General features: G+C 39.0%; 1 protein-coding gene across 1 annotated transcript; it reads left to right on the forward strand.

The window, feature by feature from the left end:
- The first annotated feature begins 16,967 nt into the window (after positions 1-16,967).
- On the forward strand, positions 16,968-17,360 carry LOC123002235 (60S ribosomal protein L31-like). Its single transcript, XM_044392059.1, has one exon. The coding sequence runs from the start codon at positions 16,968-16,970 to the stop codon at positions 17,358-17,360; it is 393 nt and encodes a 130-aa protein (XP_044247994.1).
- Positions 17,361-20,267: the final 2,907 nt, after the last annotated feature.

The following is a 20,267-nucleotide window of genomic DNA, read 5'->3' on the forward strand; positions in this document are numbered from 1 at the left end:
TAAATATCATTCTCAACGGGGAAAAACTGAGAGCTTTTCCCCTAAGATCAGAAACATGACAGGGAAGTCTGCTCTCACCACTGTTGTTCAACATAGTACTAGAAGTCCTAGCCTCAGCAATCAGACAACAAAAAGAAATAAAAGGCATTCAAACTGGCAAAGAAGTCAAACTCTCACTCTTTGCAGATAACATGATAATTTATGTGGAAAACCCCAAAGACTCCACCCCAAAATTGCTAGAACTGATACAGGAATTCAGCAAGGTGGCAGGATATAAAATCAATGCACAGAAATCAGTTGCATTTCAATACACTAACAATGAGACAGAAGAAAGAGAAATTAAGGAGTCAATCCCATTTACAATTGCACCAAAAACCACAAGATACCTAGGAATAAACCTAACCAAAGAGGTAAAGATCTGTACTCTAAAAACTACAGAACACTTGTGAAAAAGGAAGACACAAAAAGATGGAAAAACATTCCATGCTCATGGACTGGAAGAATAATTATTGTTAAAATGTCTATGCTACTCAGAGCAATCTATACATTCAATGTAATCCCTATCAAAATATCATCAACATTTTTCACAGAGCTGGAACAAATAATCCTAAAATTTGTATGGAACCAGAAAAGACCCCAAATAGCCAGAGGAATGTTGAAAAAGAAAACCAAAGCTGTGGTCATCATAATGCCAGACTTCAAGCTCTATTACAAAGCTGTAATCATCAAGACAGTATGGTACTAGCACAAAAACAGACACAAAGATCAAAGGAACAAAACAGAGAACCCAGAAATGGACCCTCAACTCTACTGTCAACTAATTTTCAACAAAGCAGGAAAGAAGATCCAATGGAAAAAAGACAGTCTCTTCAACAAATGGTGTTGGGAAAATTGGACAGCCACATGTATAAGAAACTGGACCATTTTCTTATACCATACACAAAGATAAACTCAAAATGGATGAGTGGACCTAAATGTGAGACAGGAATCCATCAAGATCCTAGAGAAGAACACAGGCAGCCACCTCTTCGACCTCAGTCACAGCAACTTCTTATCAGACATGTCTCCAAAGGCAAGGGAAACAAAAGCAAAAATGAACTATTGGGACTTCATCAAGATAAAAATCTTCTGCACAGGGACGCCTGGGTGGCGCAGTCGTTAAGCGTCTGCCTTAGGCTCAGGGCGTGATCCCAGCGTTCCAGGATCAAGCCCCACATCAGGCTCCTCCACTAGGAGCCTGCTTCTTCCTCTCCCACGCCCCCTGCTTGTGTTCCCTCTCTCACTGGCTGTCTCTCTCTGTCTAATAAATAAATAAATAAATAAATCTTTGAAAAAAAATTTTCTGCACAGCAAAGGAAACCATCAGCAAAACTAAAAGGCAACCTTCAGAATGGGAGAAGATATTTGCAAATGACATATCAGATAAAGGGCTAGTATCCAAGATCTATAAAGAACTTATCAAACTCAACACCCAAAAAACAATTAATGCAGTCAAGAAATGGGCAGAAGACATTAACAGACATTTCTGCAAAGAAGACATACAAATGGCCAACAGACACATGAAAAATGCTCTACATCACTCGGCATTAGGGAAATACAAATCAAAGCCACCATGAGATACCACCTCACACCAGTCAGACTGGCTAAAATTAACAACTCAGGAAACAACAAATGTTGGTGAGGATATGGAGAAAGGAACCCTCTTACACTGTTGTTGGGAATGCAAGCTGGTACAGCCACTCCGGAAAACAATATGGAGGTTCCTCAAGAAATTAAAAATAGAGCTACCCTAAGACCCAGCAATTGCACTACTAGATATTTACCCCAAAGATATAAATGTAGTGGTCCAAAGGGGCACCTGCACCCTAATGTTTATAGCAGCAACGTCCACAAGCGCCGAACCATGGAAAGAGCCAAGATATCCATTGACAGATAAATGGATAAAGAAATTGTGGTATATATATACAATGGAATATTACTCAGCCATCAGAAAGGATGAGTACTTATCATTTACATCGACATAGATGAACTGGAAGGATTATGTTGAGAGAAATAAATCAATCAGAGAAAGACAATTATCATATAGTTTCACTCAAAGTAGAATATAAGAAATAACACAGAGGATCATAGGAAAAGGGAGGGAAAACTGAATGGGAAGAAATCAGAGAGGGAGACAAACCACAAGAGACTCTTAACTATAGGAAACAAACAGGGTTGCTGGAGCGGAGGTATGTGGGGAGAATGAGGTACCTGGGTGATGGGCATTAAGAAGGGCATGTAATGTGATGAGCACTAGATGTTATATGCAACTGATGAATTACTGAACTCTATATCTGAAATTAATAATTAACTATATGTTGGCTAATTGAATTTAAATAAATAAATAAATAAATAAAATGGTACAAAAACATTGTTGAGAAGAACTTCTTAAATGCCTAAATAATAGAGAGACATGTCATATTCATGAGTTGGAAGACTCAATTTGTTAAGATGTTAGTTCTCTTCAAAGTGATCTATAGAGTTAATATGATCCAAATCAAAATACCAAAAGGTTTTGAAGAAATTAGCTGATTCTAAGGTATAAAGACTTAGAACAGCCAAAATAATCTTGGAAAAAAGAAGTACCAGATTGGAAGATTTACACTACCCGATTTCAAGGCTTACTACAAAACTACAAAACAGTTTGGTATTGGTACAAAGACAGAGAAAGAGATCAATGGAACAGAATAGGGAGTCCAGAAATTGTGTGCATGTGTGTGTGTGTGTGCGCGCACGCGCGCGAAATGTGATCAGCTGATTTTCAAGAGATGTACAGGTAATTCAGAGGGGGAATACATTTCCAGAAATCATGCTGGAACTACTGAATATCCATATTGAAATAACAATGTACTTTGACCCCTGCCTCACACCACACACAAAAATGTATTTAAGATGGATCGTAGACCAGGGCGCTTGGGTGGCTCAGTCAGTTAAGCATCTGCCTTTGGCTCAGGCATGATCGCAAAGTTCTGGGATTGAGTCCCATGTCAGGTTCCCGGCTCAGCAGGGAGTCTGCTTCTCCCTCTCCCTCTGCCCCTCCCCCTGCTCCTCTCTCTCTCTAATAAATAAAATCTTTAGGAAAAGAAAAATGTATCTTAGACCTAAAAGTAAAAGCCAAAACTATAAGGCTCCTAGAAGAAAACAAAGGGGAATATCTTCATGACCTTGGGGTAGGCAACAATTTCCTAGAACCCAAAAAGGATTAACCATAAAACAAAATATTGATAAACTGGAAATCATCAAATTTAAAACAATTCTGTTCAAAGAACACCATTAAGAAAACTGAAAAGGCAAGACATGGGCTGGGAGAAATATACAATACATATATCTGACAGAGGTCTTACATCCAGAATATATAAAGTATTTTTATGAGTCAAAAATAAAAAGACAAACCCAATTTTTAAATGGACAAAAGACTTTAACAGACATTTCACAAAAGATGATACACTAATCACCAGTGAGCACATAGAAAGGTGCTCAAAATCATTAGTCATTATGGAAATGAAAATTAAAATCAGAGTGACATGCCACTTGACACCCATTATCAGTTAAATTTAAAAGACTAACAATATTAAATGCTGGCAAGGAGATGAAACAACTGGAATTTCCTTACAGTGTTAGTACGACTTTAAAATGGTACAACTACTTTGGATAAGACCCTGGCAGTTTTTTAATAAGACTGAACATATAACTACCATATGATCTGCCAACTCCTAGCAATTTACCCAACAGAAATGAAAGTATAGGTCATTGGTGAGCTGAGAGAAATGTTGTTGGTATGATTGAGACAGAATCCAAACTGGAGTGGGTGGAGGTGTGAGTGGGAGGTGAGGAAGTGAAGAAAGAGCAGTAGCTGGGTGGGGAGCTGGGTGGGTGCAGGTTGGGGTTAAGGATTTTTTTTGTTTGTTGTAAAACAGCTTTGAGCATGTCAGGCATATCCGTCACACCAAAAATCAGTATAAATTTCAAACAGTATTGCTTAACCAAACAGACTACAGGAAAATAAGATCTTCTTGAAATATCTACAGAATAAGTTGGAGGAGATAATTTTGTCTAGAAGAAGTGTGCTAAATAAAAAAGTTTGAAATGGCTATATCTGACTACATGAACTTTTGAAAATATGTCAAATAAGAAAAACGATTAAAATGCAAACAGACCAGGAGAGATACTTGCACCAACTCTAACAAAAGGGTTAAAATTGTTATTCCTAAGAGAAAATCCTTATAATTGACTTTTTAAAACATCTCCTGGATAAATGGGAAAAGGACATAAAGCTACAATTCAAAGAACTATAGCCAGTGGAAAAATATATGAAATATTGTTTAATTGTTCTAATTATAAACATTAAAATACTGGATTTTCATTCTGCTACTAAATTAGCAAAACAAAATTTTAAACTAACATAACTAATGCTAGCAGGATGTAATTTATAGATGGATAGACAAAGAAGGTGATATATATTTATATGTCATTTATATATTACAAAGGGGCATAATTATTTTCAAAGTCATTCTGGCACAATGTGTCAAATGTCATTAAAATATTCACATTCTAACTTTGTTATTTAGAGCAACAGCATTACACTGTAGATAGCTTATGGATAAAGATGTTCCTTGTAGGGTTGGTTATAATAACAAAAGAAAAAAAAGGAAGTAATTTAAATGTCCACAAAGAAAGGAAATGATCAGCACCCTGGTTCAAAGCTCAGGGCCTGGAATCAGACCTGGGCAGAACCAGCTCTGCCAGTCCTGGGCTGTGCTACCAGTCCTTCATTTGAAAAAAAAAAAAAAAAAAAAAAAGGAGCTGCTATCCTAAACTTGCAAGAAATATATCAGATAAACATGGAAAGCTGACTATAATATAAACAGTACATGTTAGATGTTATTATTCCTTCTCAACAAAATACCACTTAGCCACAAGAAGCTAAAAGTGTGAAACAAAAGTTAAGAGAAATTATGTCACAAAATGCATATATTAAGTAGGGAAAAAATTCCATTACAAACATTATATTGCATTACAATTGTAATAGCCATCTAACTCTAATAAATTTTATGTGATGTGCAGGGAGCCCAGAGGTTATTTTTGCACCTTCCTATAACCTTGTAATAATATTTTCATATATGAAAATAAATTCACAAAGCAGGATACACCCTCTACCAGACCACAAGTTCTGATTTTTGATTCAGAAACAAAGTGAAGTGAAGGCAGATTGTCTGGACTGCCAGACCCCTTCCTTTCCGTCAGCCGGGCCAGCAGGGCAGGCACTTCTCGATGTTGACTTCATTGTGCTCCTTTGGGTGGCTTCTCCAGATTCTATCTGAGAGGCTCCTCCATCTTTTCAAGCTTTCTAACTGAATGAATGGGCACCATCAACTGTGTCTCTATTGTCCCCACCCTTACAGATTCTGTCTCTAATCCCACTCCACAAGCAGGTGGACAAAGGAACTGTAAGAGATGGGTCACGCTCTGCCTTCTTCAAACTTCACAGACAAGAAAAGCTGTTATTTTCCAGGTCTGGTGTTGCCTGGAAGCTTCTTTCCTATTAGTCAAAAGCCCTTCAGTCTGTGCCTAATCCACATGATTAAGAAGGGCTTTGCTGTTTAACTGCTTCATGCTCCCTATGTGTGGGTTTACGGCCATTCGACACCAGTTATTAGTGGTACTAGTCCCCAACTCAAACTCAGCTACTGTTTGTGGAAGAGATTATTCTATTAACTTTCAATATAAGTAGCTGACGGTAGTTGCAACTAAAGCCTGCTTAGTATAACCCTGAATGATAGCGAGCAAAAACAGTGACACTGCTCAACTTGGCAACTGCATGGTAATCAAGTCCACAAACATTTTATTTAGTATATATTGAGCATCTATTGTTCAGGTGTTACACTAAGTACTGCAAACATAAATTCTCATGGTTGAAAAGGAACTTAAAAATCACATGTTCCAATCATCCAATAAGTTCTTGGATCTGATTTACAATATCTCCACCAAAACTAATTCCTACGGTGAGGAACTCAGATTCCCAAGGTAGTCCATCTCACTTTTAGCCAGCTCTGAGAGTTAGCAAGTTCTCCCCTGGGTTAATTCATAATTTACAATCATCAGTTATGCTGAGGGACTATAATCAGCTATCACCTCTTGCTAAGAATATCAATTACTCCTGTCCCTTATACTGGCATCCAAGTGTCCTAGTTATCTTTCTGCCTGTGACTCAGCAAACATTGCAGATGTTTTTAAGACCAAGAAGTTGACAATTACCAAACAGGTGTTCTGTACTCTGGCACCCAGTCAGAAATAGGTAGCTCCCTGGTTAGTTAAAATGGTGTCTCGGTGCTAGATTTTAGGCATGTAGCTGGCGTTCAGGCCAATGCAATTAGGAGGCCAATAAGAGCAAATTAATCTTTTAGCCTCCTGGATGATGAGCCACAAATTCCATAAAAGGCCCAACTTCCAGCCTCTAGCCCTAAAGATGAATGGATTTTCACCCTGAGTATAAGTGCTTAATACTCTTGAGGCAGGTGCATTCAAAGAGGGAATTCTGACCAAAAGTTATTACCCCACTCTGGTTATGAGGAAATGCTTAGCCCAAAAAGCAGAAGTTAATAGGCGGTAGAGAGGCTTGATGGCTGACAGAAATGGCCTGAAAGAAAGCTCTCATTTAAATTTTAAAACTTAAATAGTTCTTCTAGAAGACAATGAAGCAATGTGTTCAAATTTTTTACGGGAAATGGCTCTGAATTTATAGTTCTCTGTCCAAATTATCAATCAAATGTGAAGGAACCAAAAGACACTGTAGGACAGGCACACAAAAACTCAGAAGGTTAACTGCCCATGTACCCACCATGAAAAGGTTACCTGAGTGACTACTTAGGCAAAATAAAAGAGGAATTCAAGAAAGGGAAAGAAATGGGGTACAAGAAAGGATTACTAAATATGACACAAAAGATGTGCCAAGAGGCTGGACAATTTGAAGAGCCTCTGTCAGCAATGAAATTCTAGAGCCAGGAGACTGGATTGCTGTATCTATAGTCCATTCACACTTCAAGAGGGCCCTTCTTGAATGACTCAAAGCTCTCTAAAAATATTTCTCTCCATTAACCTTAAATTAAGTCCTTAATTTATTTGTTTCCTTCCACAGTGACCAATTCACTTCAGCATCAATAAAGCATTCCATGCAAGACAAGGATAACCACGTTCACCACTTTTATTCAACATACTACTGAAAATCCTAGCCGTAGCAATAGGACACAAAAAAGAAATAAGATGCATCCATATTGGTAAAGAAGAACTTAAACCGTCACTATTTGTAGATAACATGATACTATTCATACAAAATCCTAAAGACACCACCAAGAAACTACTAAAAGTAATAAATGAACTCAGTAAAGTCATAGGATACAAAATTAATACACAGAAATCGGCAGCATTCCTATGTACTAAGAATGAAGTAGTAGAAAGAGAAATTAAGAAAATAGCACCATTTACAATTGGATCAAAAAGAATAAAATACTTAGGAATAAACTTAACCAAAGAGGTGAAAGACCTATACTCTGGAAACTATAAAACACTAATGAAAGAAATTGAAGATGACACAAATGTTCATGGATTAGAATTGTTGAAATTTCCGTATTACCCAAAGCAATCTACAGATTCAATCCAATCCCTATCAAAGTATCAATAGCAATTTTTCACAAAACTAGAACAAACAAAAATTTGTATGGAACCACAAAAGATCCCAAATAGCCAAAGCAATCTTGAGAAAGAATAAAGCTGGAGGGTGCCTGGGTGGCTCAGTCAGTTAAGCATCTGCCTTCAGCTCAGGCCATGATTTCAGGGTCTTGGGATTAAGCCCCGAATCAGGCTCCCTGCTCAGCGAAGAGTCTGCTTCTCCCTCTCCCTCTGCCCCTCCCCCCACTTTTTGCTCTCTCTCTCTCAAATAAATAGATAAAATCTTCAAAAAAAATGAAAAGAAAGCTGGAGGTATCACAATTCCAAATTTCAAGATATGCTACAAAGCTGTAGTAACCAAAACAGTATGGTACTGAAACCAAAACAGACACATAGATCAAGAGAACAGAATAGAGAGATCAGAAATAAAGCCATGATTATATGGTCAATTAATCTATAACAAAGGAGGCAAGAATATACAATGGAGAAAAGATAATCTCTTCAACAAAAGGTGTTGGGAAAACTGGACAGCTACATGTAAAAGAATGAAAATGGACCACTTTTTATTTATTTTATTTATTTTTAAAGATTTTATTTATTTATTTGACAAACTTAGAGACAGCCAGCGAGAGAGAGAACACAAGCAGGGGGAGTGGGAGAGGAAGAAGCAGGCTCCCAGCAGAGCAGGGAGCCCGATGTGGGGCTTGACCCCAGGACCCTGGGATCACGCCCTGAGCAGAAGGCAGATACTTAACGACTGAGCCACCCAGGCGCCCCCACTTTTTAACACCATACACAAAAATAAACTCAAAATGGATGAGAGACTTAAATATGAGACCTGAAATCATAAAAATCCTAGAACAGAACAGAGGCAGTAATTTCTCTGACATTGGCCACAGCAACATTTTTCTAGATACATCTCCTAAAGCAAGGGAAATAAAGGAAAATACACAATTGGGACTACATCAAAATAAAAAGCTTGTGCACAGCAAAGGAAACCATCAACAAAACAAAAAGGCAACCAACTGAATGGGAGAAGATATTTTCAAATGATATATCTAGTCAGGAGTTAATATCTAAAATATATAAAATATGTACAAGTAAACATATATATGTTTATATATATATATATATAAACTATATAAAAAATGTATATATACAACTCAACACTAAAAAGGCCAACAATCCAATTAAAAAATTGGCAAAGAAACTGAATAGACCTTTTTCCAAAGACAACATACAGATCGCCAACAGACACATGAAAAGATGCTCAACATCACTAATCATCAGGAAAATGTAAATCAAAACTACAATGAGACATCACCTCATACCTGTCGCAATGGCTAAAATCAAAAATACAAGAAATGAGGTGAGGCTATGGAGAAAAAATAGCCCTCATACACTGTGGGAATGTAAATTGGTACAGCCACTGTGGAAAATGGTATAGAGATTCCTCAAAAATTAAAAACAGAACTACTATATGGTCCAATAATTCCACTATGTGGTATTTACCCAAAGAAAATGAAAACACTAATTTGAAAAGATATAAGCATACCTATGTTTATTGTAGCATTATTTACAATAGCCAAGATATGGAAACAATCTATCCATTGACAGATGAACAGATAAGGAAGATATAGTGTATGCACACACACACACACACACACACACACACACACAGTAATATTATTCAGCCATAAAAAAGGATGAGATCTTGCCATGTGAGACAACATGAAGGACCAAGAGTATATTATGCTAAGTGAAAAAAGTCAGACTATGAAAGACAAATACCATCTGATCTCCCTCATATGTGGAATCTAAAAAGAAAGAAAGAGAGAGAGAAAAAGAGAAAGGAACGAAAGGAAAGAAAAAAGAAAAGAAAAGGAAAAGAAAAGAAAGGAAGAACTACAACAAATGAATAAAACAAAAAGCAAAATCAGACTCATAGAACAAACTGATGATTGCCAGAGGGGAGAGGGGAGGGGGAAGGTAGGCTGGGCAAAATGGGTGAAGGGAAGTGGGAAATAATACAGGCATCCAGTGATGGAATGAATAAGTTACAAGAATAAAAGACACAGCATAAAGAATATAGTCAATGATACCGTTATAGCATTGTATGGTGACAGGTGGTAGCTACACTTGTGGTGAGCATGGCATAATGTGTAAACTTGCTGAATCACTATGTTGTACACCTGGAACTCATGTAACATTGTGTGTCAACTGTACTCAAATTTTAAAAGTTAAAAAAAATCAAATCACAATATTGTTCCAAGGGGACTGACATAAGCAATGCCCAGTTCCAGGCCTGGCAGCTCCCCAAGTGGTCCATCTCTGATCATCTGGTAGGGGATTTCCTCCTGCAAGGAAGAGAGAACTGCTGAATGCAAAGTTCTCGAGTCTGTGGTAACTAATTTTCTGAGCCAAAAGTCAGAATGTGTCAAGTTAAAATATTCTTAGCTGAACAAAATAGAATATTCAAACCAGACTGTTCTTGAAAATTCAGTATCTACGGCTATCATTGTCCCGAGATGCAAGGCGGAGAGGGACAACAAGGAAGGCCTGAAAAGCTGAGGTCCTCACCACTGAGCACTCTGATCATGAGCTCTTCACATGAACCTCTTCTTGTTGTGCTTCTCTTTGAGAAGCCCTCCCAGCGACTGTCTCTCTCTCAGGGGCAGGGTAAAGACACTCGCCACTCGGTGCTCTCACAGGCTTATAACTGGGCACTCCTTTATATCTGTAGTCTTCAGGGATTTGTTTGATAATTATGAGAGTCTGTGTGGGGTTAAGCGACGGCGAGACAGAGAAAATCAAAGTGTCTGATAACTCAGCCTCTACTCTTTGTCCCTAAAAATTTGCCTCAGTCCAGACACTGTGTATCCCATTTAGCAAACAAGCTCTCCAGCTGGAAGGCTGCTGGACTACTTGTCTTTACTCCAGCACGCCCTCAGGAGTACAGCAGGGTGGGGGTGCAATCTTACCTTCACCTTAAGCCACTCATCAAAGTACTTCTTCCTACCCCTTAGAATATTCTACCTCAGAAGAATTCTGAAAGATAGGATTTTTCTACCTCATTACATTCCCACCGTATTTTAGTGTTTCTTACAGATTGATGCCCCTAACAACCATAGAACTAAATGGTCTACTCCTCCACGCATTTTGATCACAGGCGCTAGGAAATACTACTGCTTCAGGAATGTATACTCAGAAGGTGAACATCTGGGCCTACCCTTATCTCCAAGGCTCCTGAAAATGACCCATTGGTCTTGGCCACCAGAATGTCCCAGTGCCAGCTGAGAGGGAAAGATAAGACCTGGCAAGGACTCCTTTCCCTCTGGAGTCTGTGTCATTCAGTGAACTCAGAGAGATAAGGGCTGGGTAAGCTCACTTCCCACAGAGATTATTTCATACCCAGTAGACACGTGCCCCAAATCCAGAGAAGCAGTAGGCGTTTTGCAAATATTTACCTAGCTACATGGCAACAGGGCAGTACTAGTTAGAGTTCTATTTAACATTAAGGACACACGCCCTGCACACCATTCTCTCCACACACATAAAAAAGGCTACATCCTTTCCTGTGGCTATCTTTCCAAGTGTTAAAAGTCATGTGAATGCTGGACCCTTTCACTCCCAAATCATCCAGTTATCCAGGATTTGAACACCCAGTGGAGAAAATACTAGGTTTGCTTTCATGTGTGAAGTGAATGGCTCTCAATGAGCCTCATAGTTCAGACTCATCCTTGCATTCTCAGCAATGAGAATCATAAGCCCTGCAGACTTTTCTAGTTCTGCTGCTGATCTTCCACAGATAAATTAAGGAAACAGTGTTTTGTGCTTAAGGAAATCCACAACAAATACAACAGAGGATCCAGAACATAACCTTCCCATACTTTCCATCACTTGCTAAGGGAAAAACTTAACAAATGCCTTCAGAGGCCAACCTAAGCCACCTTCTCCTCAAAATATGTAACTAACTGTTGACTGCATGCTGTCAAGATAATAGCATGTTACCAGAAAGGCTTGGTTGAAGGGTGGAGCGTATATAAAGAACACAAGAGGAAGACTTTAGTCACCAAAAAACCCCATAGCAAGACAGACATTTGTCTCTGTATGCATAGCATTATCAGGTTACCATATGCCAGTGCTCTAAAGTATGAGGACCTAATGTAAGATAAACATTATGCACAGGGTTAAGTCTTTTTATTAACTACCACTTGCATGGTGCCATCTTGTGGTGAATCCCTTTAGCAACTTGAAAGAAACAAGGCCAACTTTATAGAATTATCAAATTTTGAAGTAATATACAAAATTAAAATGTATAAAATTATAAATTTTATGAAGTACAGTATTTAGACTATTTTTGACTAGTTTAAGAACAACTTGAGCTTCCGCTTCCTAATTAAAAAAAAAAAAAAAAGAGTCCTTGATATATTATCCATTAGATTTAAAAGTTAATGAATACCAATTGAGATTTCCCTACCCCAGTATCAACAATCATAAAATCGAGGAAGGAATTTGACTGCTTCACAGAAAAAATATATTTTTAAATTGTAATTACCTTTCTTTATTTGAGAAAAAAATATGCAGCGGTTCAAGCTTTAGACTATGTTGTACTATCTCATGTCCAAATGGTTTAAAAGGTAAGGGAATTTTTCCGGATGGTCATTGTTAGATTGGTTTCAAACAACCTGATAAGAACTCAAGGTCTGGGGACATGGACTCTGGATTTTTCTATTTAGTTTTTTTAATCTTGAAAAAAGGTTAACCAATGGTGGGGTCTCCCTGAAACTCCCATGTCAAGGGTGCTGGGCATCCTGTGCACTTATGAAAACCACACAACTGAATGTGTACCTGCAAAACCGCAACCAAAGCAAAGCTTTCCTCACTTCTAGTCCCACGGTCTTTGCTATGATCTGAGTACTCAGTGTAGATGGTGAGCCCACACTGGTTAGGAGTGGTGTGAAGTTGAACGTTTTGGGTGGTTATGAGATCAGAGTGGCAGACCTGTGGTTGGGGAGTCATGGGGAGACACCTGAGCAATATGACCAGATCTGTCAAGCTGGGGACTGGAGATGGCTCAGGTCACATTCAGGACTCTTTTGTTGCCTGACCAGCCTTATAGTGAACAGACCCCAAAATTCACCAACCTGTCAAACACCCCAGCCCCTAAAATCTTCCCAAGTCCTTCTCTTTGTGGTGATACCACTGTGCCAAGTTCACAGAAAGTGCTCAGTGGATACTCGCACCCAGTTGATACATCTCATCACAATGAACATCAAAAGAAACCAATGCCTGGAACATAATGGCCACTAAATCCCTGATTGTATTTTCAAAAAAAATGTAAATCAGAATTCTCTCTTGCTCAAACTCTGAGCTCTTTTGTTCAGATTCAGATTAATCAAACATTTACTGAACACCCACTGGTATGTTCCAGGCAGAGTCACATATATCTTCACTTGCAGCTATATGTATACAGCCAGCCCTTTTGTCCTTTTATTCTTCGCTAAAACATTTGTGTTGGGAAGTCACTCCACCAGAAGAAATAGCAGTGAAGGACAAGCGGTTTCACAATTAGCTATCAGGGAATGGAGCAAGGGGGGTGTGACTGAAAATTATTTTTCCAGGTCAGGAGGGCATCTGAGTTCAGCTCTCAGAAAGCCGAGTGCCAGGCATAGCTTAAAGATGAGACAGAGAGAGCCACAGATGATGCCATCAGTCAGAGAGAGACAGAAAAAGGATGTGGTCAGAGAAAAAGGGAAAGATGAAAAGCGATGTGGTTGGAAGTTTCCCATCAGGTTCTGAGGAAAGGAGGATCATCAAAGGAGGCCCAATGGCAGAAATTATTCTGGGGAGAATCTTCAAGTAGAACAAAGGATCAAAGTGTGTTGACAGGAGGTCAACTAGATGAACGAGTTTGAGAATTTTATTATCTCCCCAATTTCCTGCTCACTGACATTTCATGGAGGGGAGAAATCAAGGGTCTAAAATGAGAAACATTCAGGGCACCTAGGTGGCTCAGTCAAGTTAAGTGTCTGCCTTTGGCTCAGGTCATGATCCCAGAGTCCTGGGATTGAGCCCCATACTGAGCTCCGTGCTCAGCGGGGAGCTTGCTTCTCCCTCTCCCTCTGCCTGCTGCTCCCCCTGCTTGTGCTTTCTCTCTCTCTAATAAATAAAAATCTTTAAATAAAATAAAATAAAATGAGAAACATTCATTTTTGTTGGTCTTCACAGCCCATAGAATATGTTAGAAGGGAAAGAAAACACAAATGACTAAGGGAAGTGAGGGTATGGTGGTGACAAAGTATGGATTTGGGGTGTCCATTTCTTTTTTGTTCCATTACTAGAGTACTCCAGGGACATGTTTGTGACGCACCAACTTGGAAGGAAAGGGAGAGGCACCAGAAGATAGGGTACAGATGGAAGGAGAAATGCCTAGGGCATAATTAGACAGGAGGAGGCAGGTTGGAGAAGAAAAAAGTCTTGGGAGAAGCAATGGAAATAGTTGCAAGGCCCCAGAGAGGAGCTGAAAGTAGCACTTAGGAAGTCATCATGGGGGAGGCAGGGGACAGCCTGCATAGAACAGGTGATGAGGTGAGGGTGGGGAGGTGGGGAGGGGGAAGGAGGAGGGGGAGGGCAGACAGGCACAGAGCTTAAGGTGGGAGGGCACCATCACACCCGTGAGTGAATCCTGCTGCTCTGAGGAGACCAATTCCAGCTGCTCCCCACTCCAAAGGCACCTGCCTCTGCCTCTGATCTTGTCATCAGGCCATTGATTAAATCACAAACTCAGTTTCAGGTGAGGGTAACTGCAGCTAAAACACATGATATGCTATAAGGGAAGACATACAAGGACTCTGCACCCTACTCTCCCACCTGCATCTCCCAAAGAGAATGTCCATTATCCTGGGGCCATCTTGAATAACAAACTCCAAGGCAAGAGAAAGTGAAAAACAGAAGCAATGCAAAAGTTTTCCTAAGAGCAGAATTTTCCATGAGGCAATAGCCACTCCATTCTCTGCTGTTCACAGCCCATAGTGTATAACACAATTGCCCGATGATCCGGTGGCAGGGAAGCCCCTTGGGATGGAGGGCTGGCTCTCCCTGGTCTGTTCAAGGCCACTGGGTGTAAGCATTCTGTGGGAAGTTACCTCTCTCTGGCCTCCATGCTTCCTCCACCCAACTCTCCAACTCCACCCTGAATGAAACACACATCTCCTGTTGCAGATGGGAATAGGTAATAAAAATGGTTTGTCTGTAATCATGTTCAGGAAAGATAAATGACAAAATAAAGAGTTAATGAACTTGAAGATAGAAATACCCAATCTGAATAGATGAACAGAACCACATGAGCCATAGAATAATATCAGAAGTTTTTGACATTCACGTCTGGAGTCCCAGAGGAAGAGGAGAAATAGAAACACAAAATGTATTTGGAAAAATAATGACCAAACTCCCCAAATTTGGTGAGATATAAACTTGCAGATTCAAGAAGCTCAGCAAACCCTAAAGAGAATAAATTTAAAGAAAAAACATGCACAGACACATGAAAATCAAACTGCAGAAAGCCAAGAAAAGAGGAAAAGAAATTCTCCAAGGCAGCTGGTGAAAACTGCCTCACCTCTCAGAGAACAATGATTGGAATTAATGCAGAGTTCACCTCAGGAACCACTAAGCCAGAAGACAGTAGAAAACATCTTTAAAATTCTGTAAGAAGCAAACTCTCAACTCAGAATTGTGTATCCCATGGAAATATTCTGGGGGAATAGAGGCAAAATAAAGACATTCTCAAATTCCACCGCCAGCAGACATGCTTTAAAAGAACAGCTAAAGGAAATTCTTCAAGCTAAAGAGAGACAATAGCAGAAGACATGGACCTTCAAAAAAGAAGGAAGAGGGCACCTGGGTGGCTCAGTCAGTTAAGCATCTGCCTTCCGCTCAGGTCATGATCCCAGGATCCTGGGATTGAGTCCCACATCGGGCTCCCTGCTTAGCGGGCAGTCTGTCTCTCCCTCTCCCTTTGCCCCTCCCCCCTGCTCATGCTCTCTCATGTACTCTCTCTCTCTCAAATAAATAAATATCATTAAAATAAGAAAAAAGAAGAAGGAAGAAGAACAAGAAGAACAAGAACAAGAACAAGACTTGCAGGCATGGCTAGTATCTGGGTCCACATAACTCAGGTTGGCTACTTCCATTTGCAATCCACACAAGCCTTCCCCTTTCTCCCAGGTATGACTGTGTGTGCTTGTCTATTTCCCCACCAAAATGCATTTCTCCAAGCATCTCAGCAAATGCTTTATGATTATTCTAGAATTCACCCACAGTGCCCGCTACTGGGCTGTGTGACTCACATGGTGGATGGGTTCAAAAGCTCAAGAGCCACAATGCCTGGATTCAGATGCTACAACTGCCACTTACTAATAGAACGTCCTTGAGCCTGTCACTTAATCTCTTTGTGTCTCAGTGTTCTTATCCATAAACTGGGATGATAATGTATTACCCAACATGTTGCCATGAAGATTAAACTAGTTAACATAGAACGTGATTAGCACAACGTTGGGCACACAGTATTATGTTTGTTAACCACTACTGCAAGTGAAAAAATTGCTAAAAAATTTTCCATAGCACTACCTCATGTATCATCAGCCTTGGATTTCAATATCTAACAAATATCTAAGGATTATCTAATCTCAAAATAAATCCTATTCAATTTGTGTTTTTTATACAATCCATATCAAAACATTTTTAAAATCAGAGTGATCAAGAATGTTCTCTTGAACCGGGGATGTACTGTATGGTGACTAACATAATATAATAAAAAATCATTAAAAAAAAAAAAAGAATGTTCTCTTGAAAAAAATCAAATCTCAATTGTAAATGTGTAAAACAGAACATAAGTTGACGTTTTTGCAAATGAATATCAAGATGACACCTGCCAAAAGCTTAATCATGTCCCTTCATTCAGCAAATATATTTTTATCACAGATTCCCACTGGACACCTCAAGCTGAACTTTTTGTTTCCAATCCTTATCATGAACATTCTCGGGGTGGTTATTTAAAATAGATTTGCAAAGACAGATGTGTCCATTCACATTTCCAGGAAATTTAAACTCCAATTCCTCCAATAAGTTATATCATCAGAAACTTATTCATTTACATCCCCCATAGAAATCCCTTCAAAAATTTTACTTTGATGATGTCTTTGGTGTTTAGTCAGAGGTTGATATAAGAAATGGTCATTGCTTTCCCACCTGGGCCCAGCAGAATGACTCCCAAAAAGAAGAGTGGCAAGAAGGGCCATTCTGCCATCAACGAGGTAGTGACCAGAGAATACACCATCAACATTCACAAGCACATCCATGCAATGTGTTTCAAGAATCTTGCCCCTATGGCACTCAAAGAGATCCAGAAATTTGCCATGAAGGAGATGGGAACTACTCCAGGTGTGCACATTGACACCAGGCTCAACAAAGCTGTCCAGGCCAAAGGAATAAGGAATGTTCCATACCGTATCTGTGTGCAGTTGTCCAGAAAATGTAACGAGAATAAAGATTCACCAAACAAGCCGTATACATTGGTTACCTATGTAGCTGTCACCACTTTCAAAAGCCTACAGACAGTTAATGTGGATGAGAACTACCAGCTGATTGTCAAATAAAGGTATAAAACTGCAAAAGAAAGGGAGGAAAGGAAAGGGGAGGGAGAAAGGGAGAAAAGAAAGAGAGAGAGAAAGACAGAAAGAGTCCTAGAGAGAGAACCTGAAGAGACACTTCTCCAAAGCAGACATCCAGATGGTCAACAGACACATGAAAAGATGCTGAATATCATAAATCATCAGGGAAATGCAAACCAAAATCACAATGAGACATCACCTCATACCTGTCAGAATGGGTTAAATCAGAAAGGCAAGAAATAAGTGTTGGCAAGGATGTGGAGAAAATGGAACCCTGGTGCACTGTTGGTGGGAATGGAAACACTGTTGGTGGTGCGTGCAACCACTGTGGAAAACAGTAAGGAGGTTCCTCAAAAAATTAAAAATAGAAATACTATATGATCCAAAAATTCTACTATTGGGTATTTACCCAAAGAAAATGAAAACACTAATTCAAAAAGATACATGCACCCCTATGTTTTACTGTAGCATTATTTATAATAGCCAAGATATAGAAGCAACCTAAGTGTTCATCAGTAAACGAATAAATATGTGGTATATACATATATATACACACATGCATATATATTTTATATATATATATATATATATATATATATATTTTATATATATATATATATATATATATATATATATATATATAATGGAATATCACTCAGCCATGAAAAGGGATGAGATCTTGCCATTTGTGATATGGATGGACCTAGAGGATATTATGCTAAGTGAAATAAGTCAGAAAGACAAATGCCATATTATTTCCTCATATGTGGAATTTAAAAAACAAAACAAACGAATAAACAAACAAAAAGCAGAATCAGACTCATAAATACAGAGATCAAACTGATAGTTGCCAAAGAAATGGGGGTGGGGAGGATGGGCAAAATGTATGAAGGGGAGTGGGAGACACAGGCTTCCAGTGATGAAATGAATAAGTCACGGAGCTAAAATTACAGCTTAAGGAATAATAGCCTTGTGTGGTGGCACATGGTAGCTACACTTGTGCTGAACACAGCATAATGTACAGGGATGCTGAATCAGTATTTTGTATACTTGAAACTAATGTAACATTGTGTATCAACTATATTTAAATAAAACTTTTTTTAAAGAAAGAGCCATATAAATATCTTTGCATTTTCTGCAAAACTATTTAAGCATAAAGGCATAAGGACATTCTCTATCACACACATTTCACAATAAAAAAAAAAATCCCAAAACATAATGTATCTCTCCTAATAAATTAGTATGGATGGTTTTGTTTGATAATAAAAATAACATTTTGGTGGTTTACCACCAAGGCTACATATTAGAATCACCTGGGTGGGGCAGCTTGACCAGCTCTTGGTGCTCTTTCCTTACAATGGACCAATTAGGTCAGAATCCCAGTACATGGGACTCAGGCATTGATGATTTTTAATAAGTTCTCCAAGGTATTCTTGTGTACACCTAGGACTGAGAGCCCCTCCTATAGTTTATCATTTTACCTCTTTAAAAATATCTTGACCTAAGAAATTCAAAGTTAAATACCTTATAATACTTGGCCAAGATTTTTCATATTGTTCATATCTCATCCTCCATGGTTTAAATTTCTATTTGTCTTTTTAATTATCATTAAACATGCCTTATAAAAGTCACTTCAAATCATTTTTGGAAGCAAGTAGAGAATAAGCTCTCATTTTTTTGAAAGGTCATCCATGGAAATCCTTCTAAAACCTATTTGTTTTTTTGACGCTACGGGTTCTTTTGATAACTGGTTCCATAAATTTAGTCTCAGGTGTGCAAAGTCATGTTAACTTTTAGGCGTTCAAAAACTAATTTCCTTTGAGCTTTCAATGATGGGCCCTAGTTCTAAACTTCCAGGATTCAGTAAGTAAGTTCTGTATCAGTTTTCTATTGCTATGTAAAAAATATCCACAAATTAATGGTTTAAAACAACACACAGCTGTTTCATCTCACAGTTTCTGGAGGTCAGAAGCATGAGCTTATCTGATTTCTCTGCTCAGGGACTCACCAGGCTGAAATCCAGGTGTTGGTTGGTGTGTGTTATACAAATGGAAGTTTGACTGAAGGAGGATCAGCTTCCAGGTGGTCGCTGTGGCTCTAGAATGCAGGCAGCTTGCATCTTCAATCAGCAGTACAGATAAAAATCCTGCTGCTTTGAGTAAGAGTACCTGAGGAAAGAACTTACTGAATTGCATACACAGCCTCCCAGGTGTAGACGTTTTCTCTGCTTCGTGTGGGGGGGTGCTTGTGTGTTTCTAGTATCCTTTGTGAAGGCATCCCTGCATTGAGTAATGAATGCGTCAGGCTATTGCATAGGAGGACAGCCTACAATGGTGTCTGATTCTGTTAATGAGTGGTATCTGACAGCTCAGAGCTTACAAGTATAGAGTATCTTCCCAAATTCGTTATTTTAATTTCCCCGCCTCCTTATTTCATATATTAGTCTGCTAGGGCGGCCATAACAAAATACCACAGACTGGGGGGCTTAAACAATAGAAAGTAATCTTTTTCCAGTTCCAGAGACTGGAAATCTGAGATCAACATGTTAGAGGGTTTGGTTTCTTTTGAGGCCTCTCTGATTTGCAGATATTTTTCTTCTCACTGTGTTCTCAGTTGGTCTTTCTTCTGTGTGTGTCTGGGTGTCCACATTTCCTCTTTCTTTAAGGACACCAGTTAGATTAGATCAGGGCCTACCCTAACCGCCTCATTTTAACTTAATGGCCTCTTTAAAAAGCCCCATCTCCAAATTCAGTCCCATTCTGATGTTTCTTTTGAGGCCTCTCTGATTTGCAGATATTTTTCTTCTCACTGTGTTCTCAGTTGGTCTTTCTTCTGTGTGTGTCTGGGTGTCCACATTTCCTCTTTTTATAAGGACACCAGTTAGATTAGATC

The sequence above is a fragment of the Ursus arctos genome, unplaced genomic scaffold (genome assembly GCF_023065955.2).
Source record: "Ursus arctos isolate Adak ecotype North America unplaced genomic scaffold, UrsArc2.0 scaffold_30, whole genome shotgun sequence".
Taxonomy (NCBI): domain Eukaryota; kingdom Metazoa; phylum Chordata; class Mammalia; order Carnivora; family Ursidae; genus Ursus; species Ursus arctos.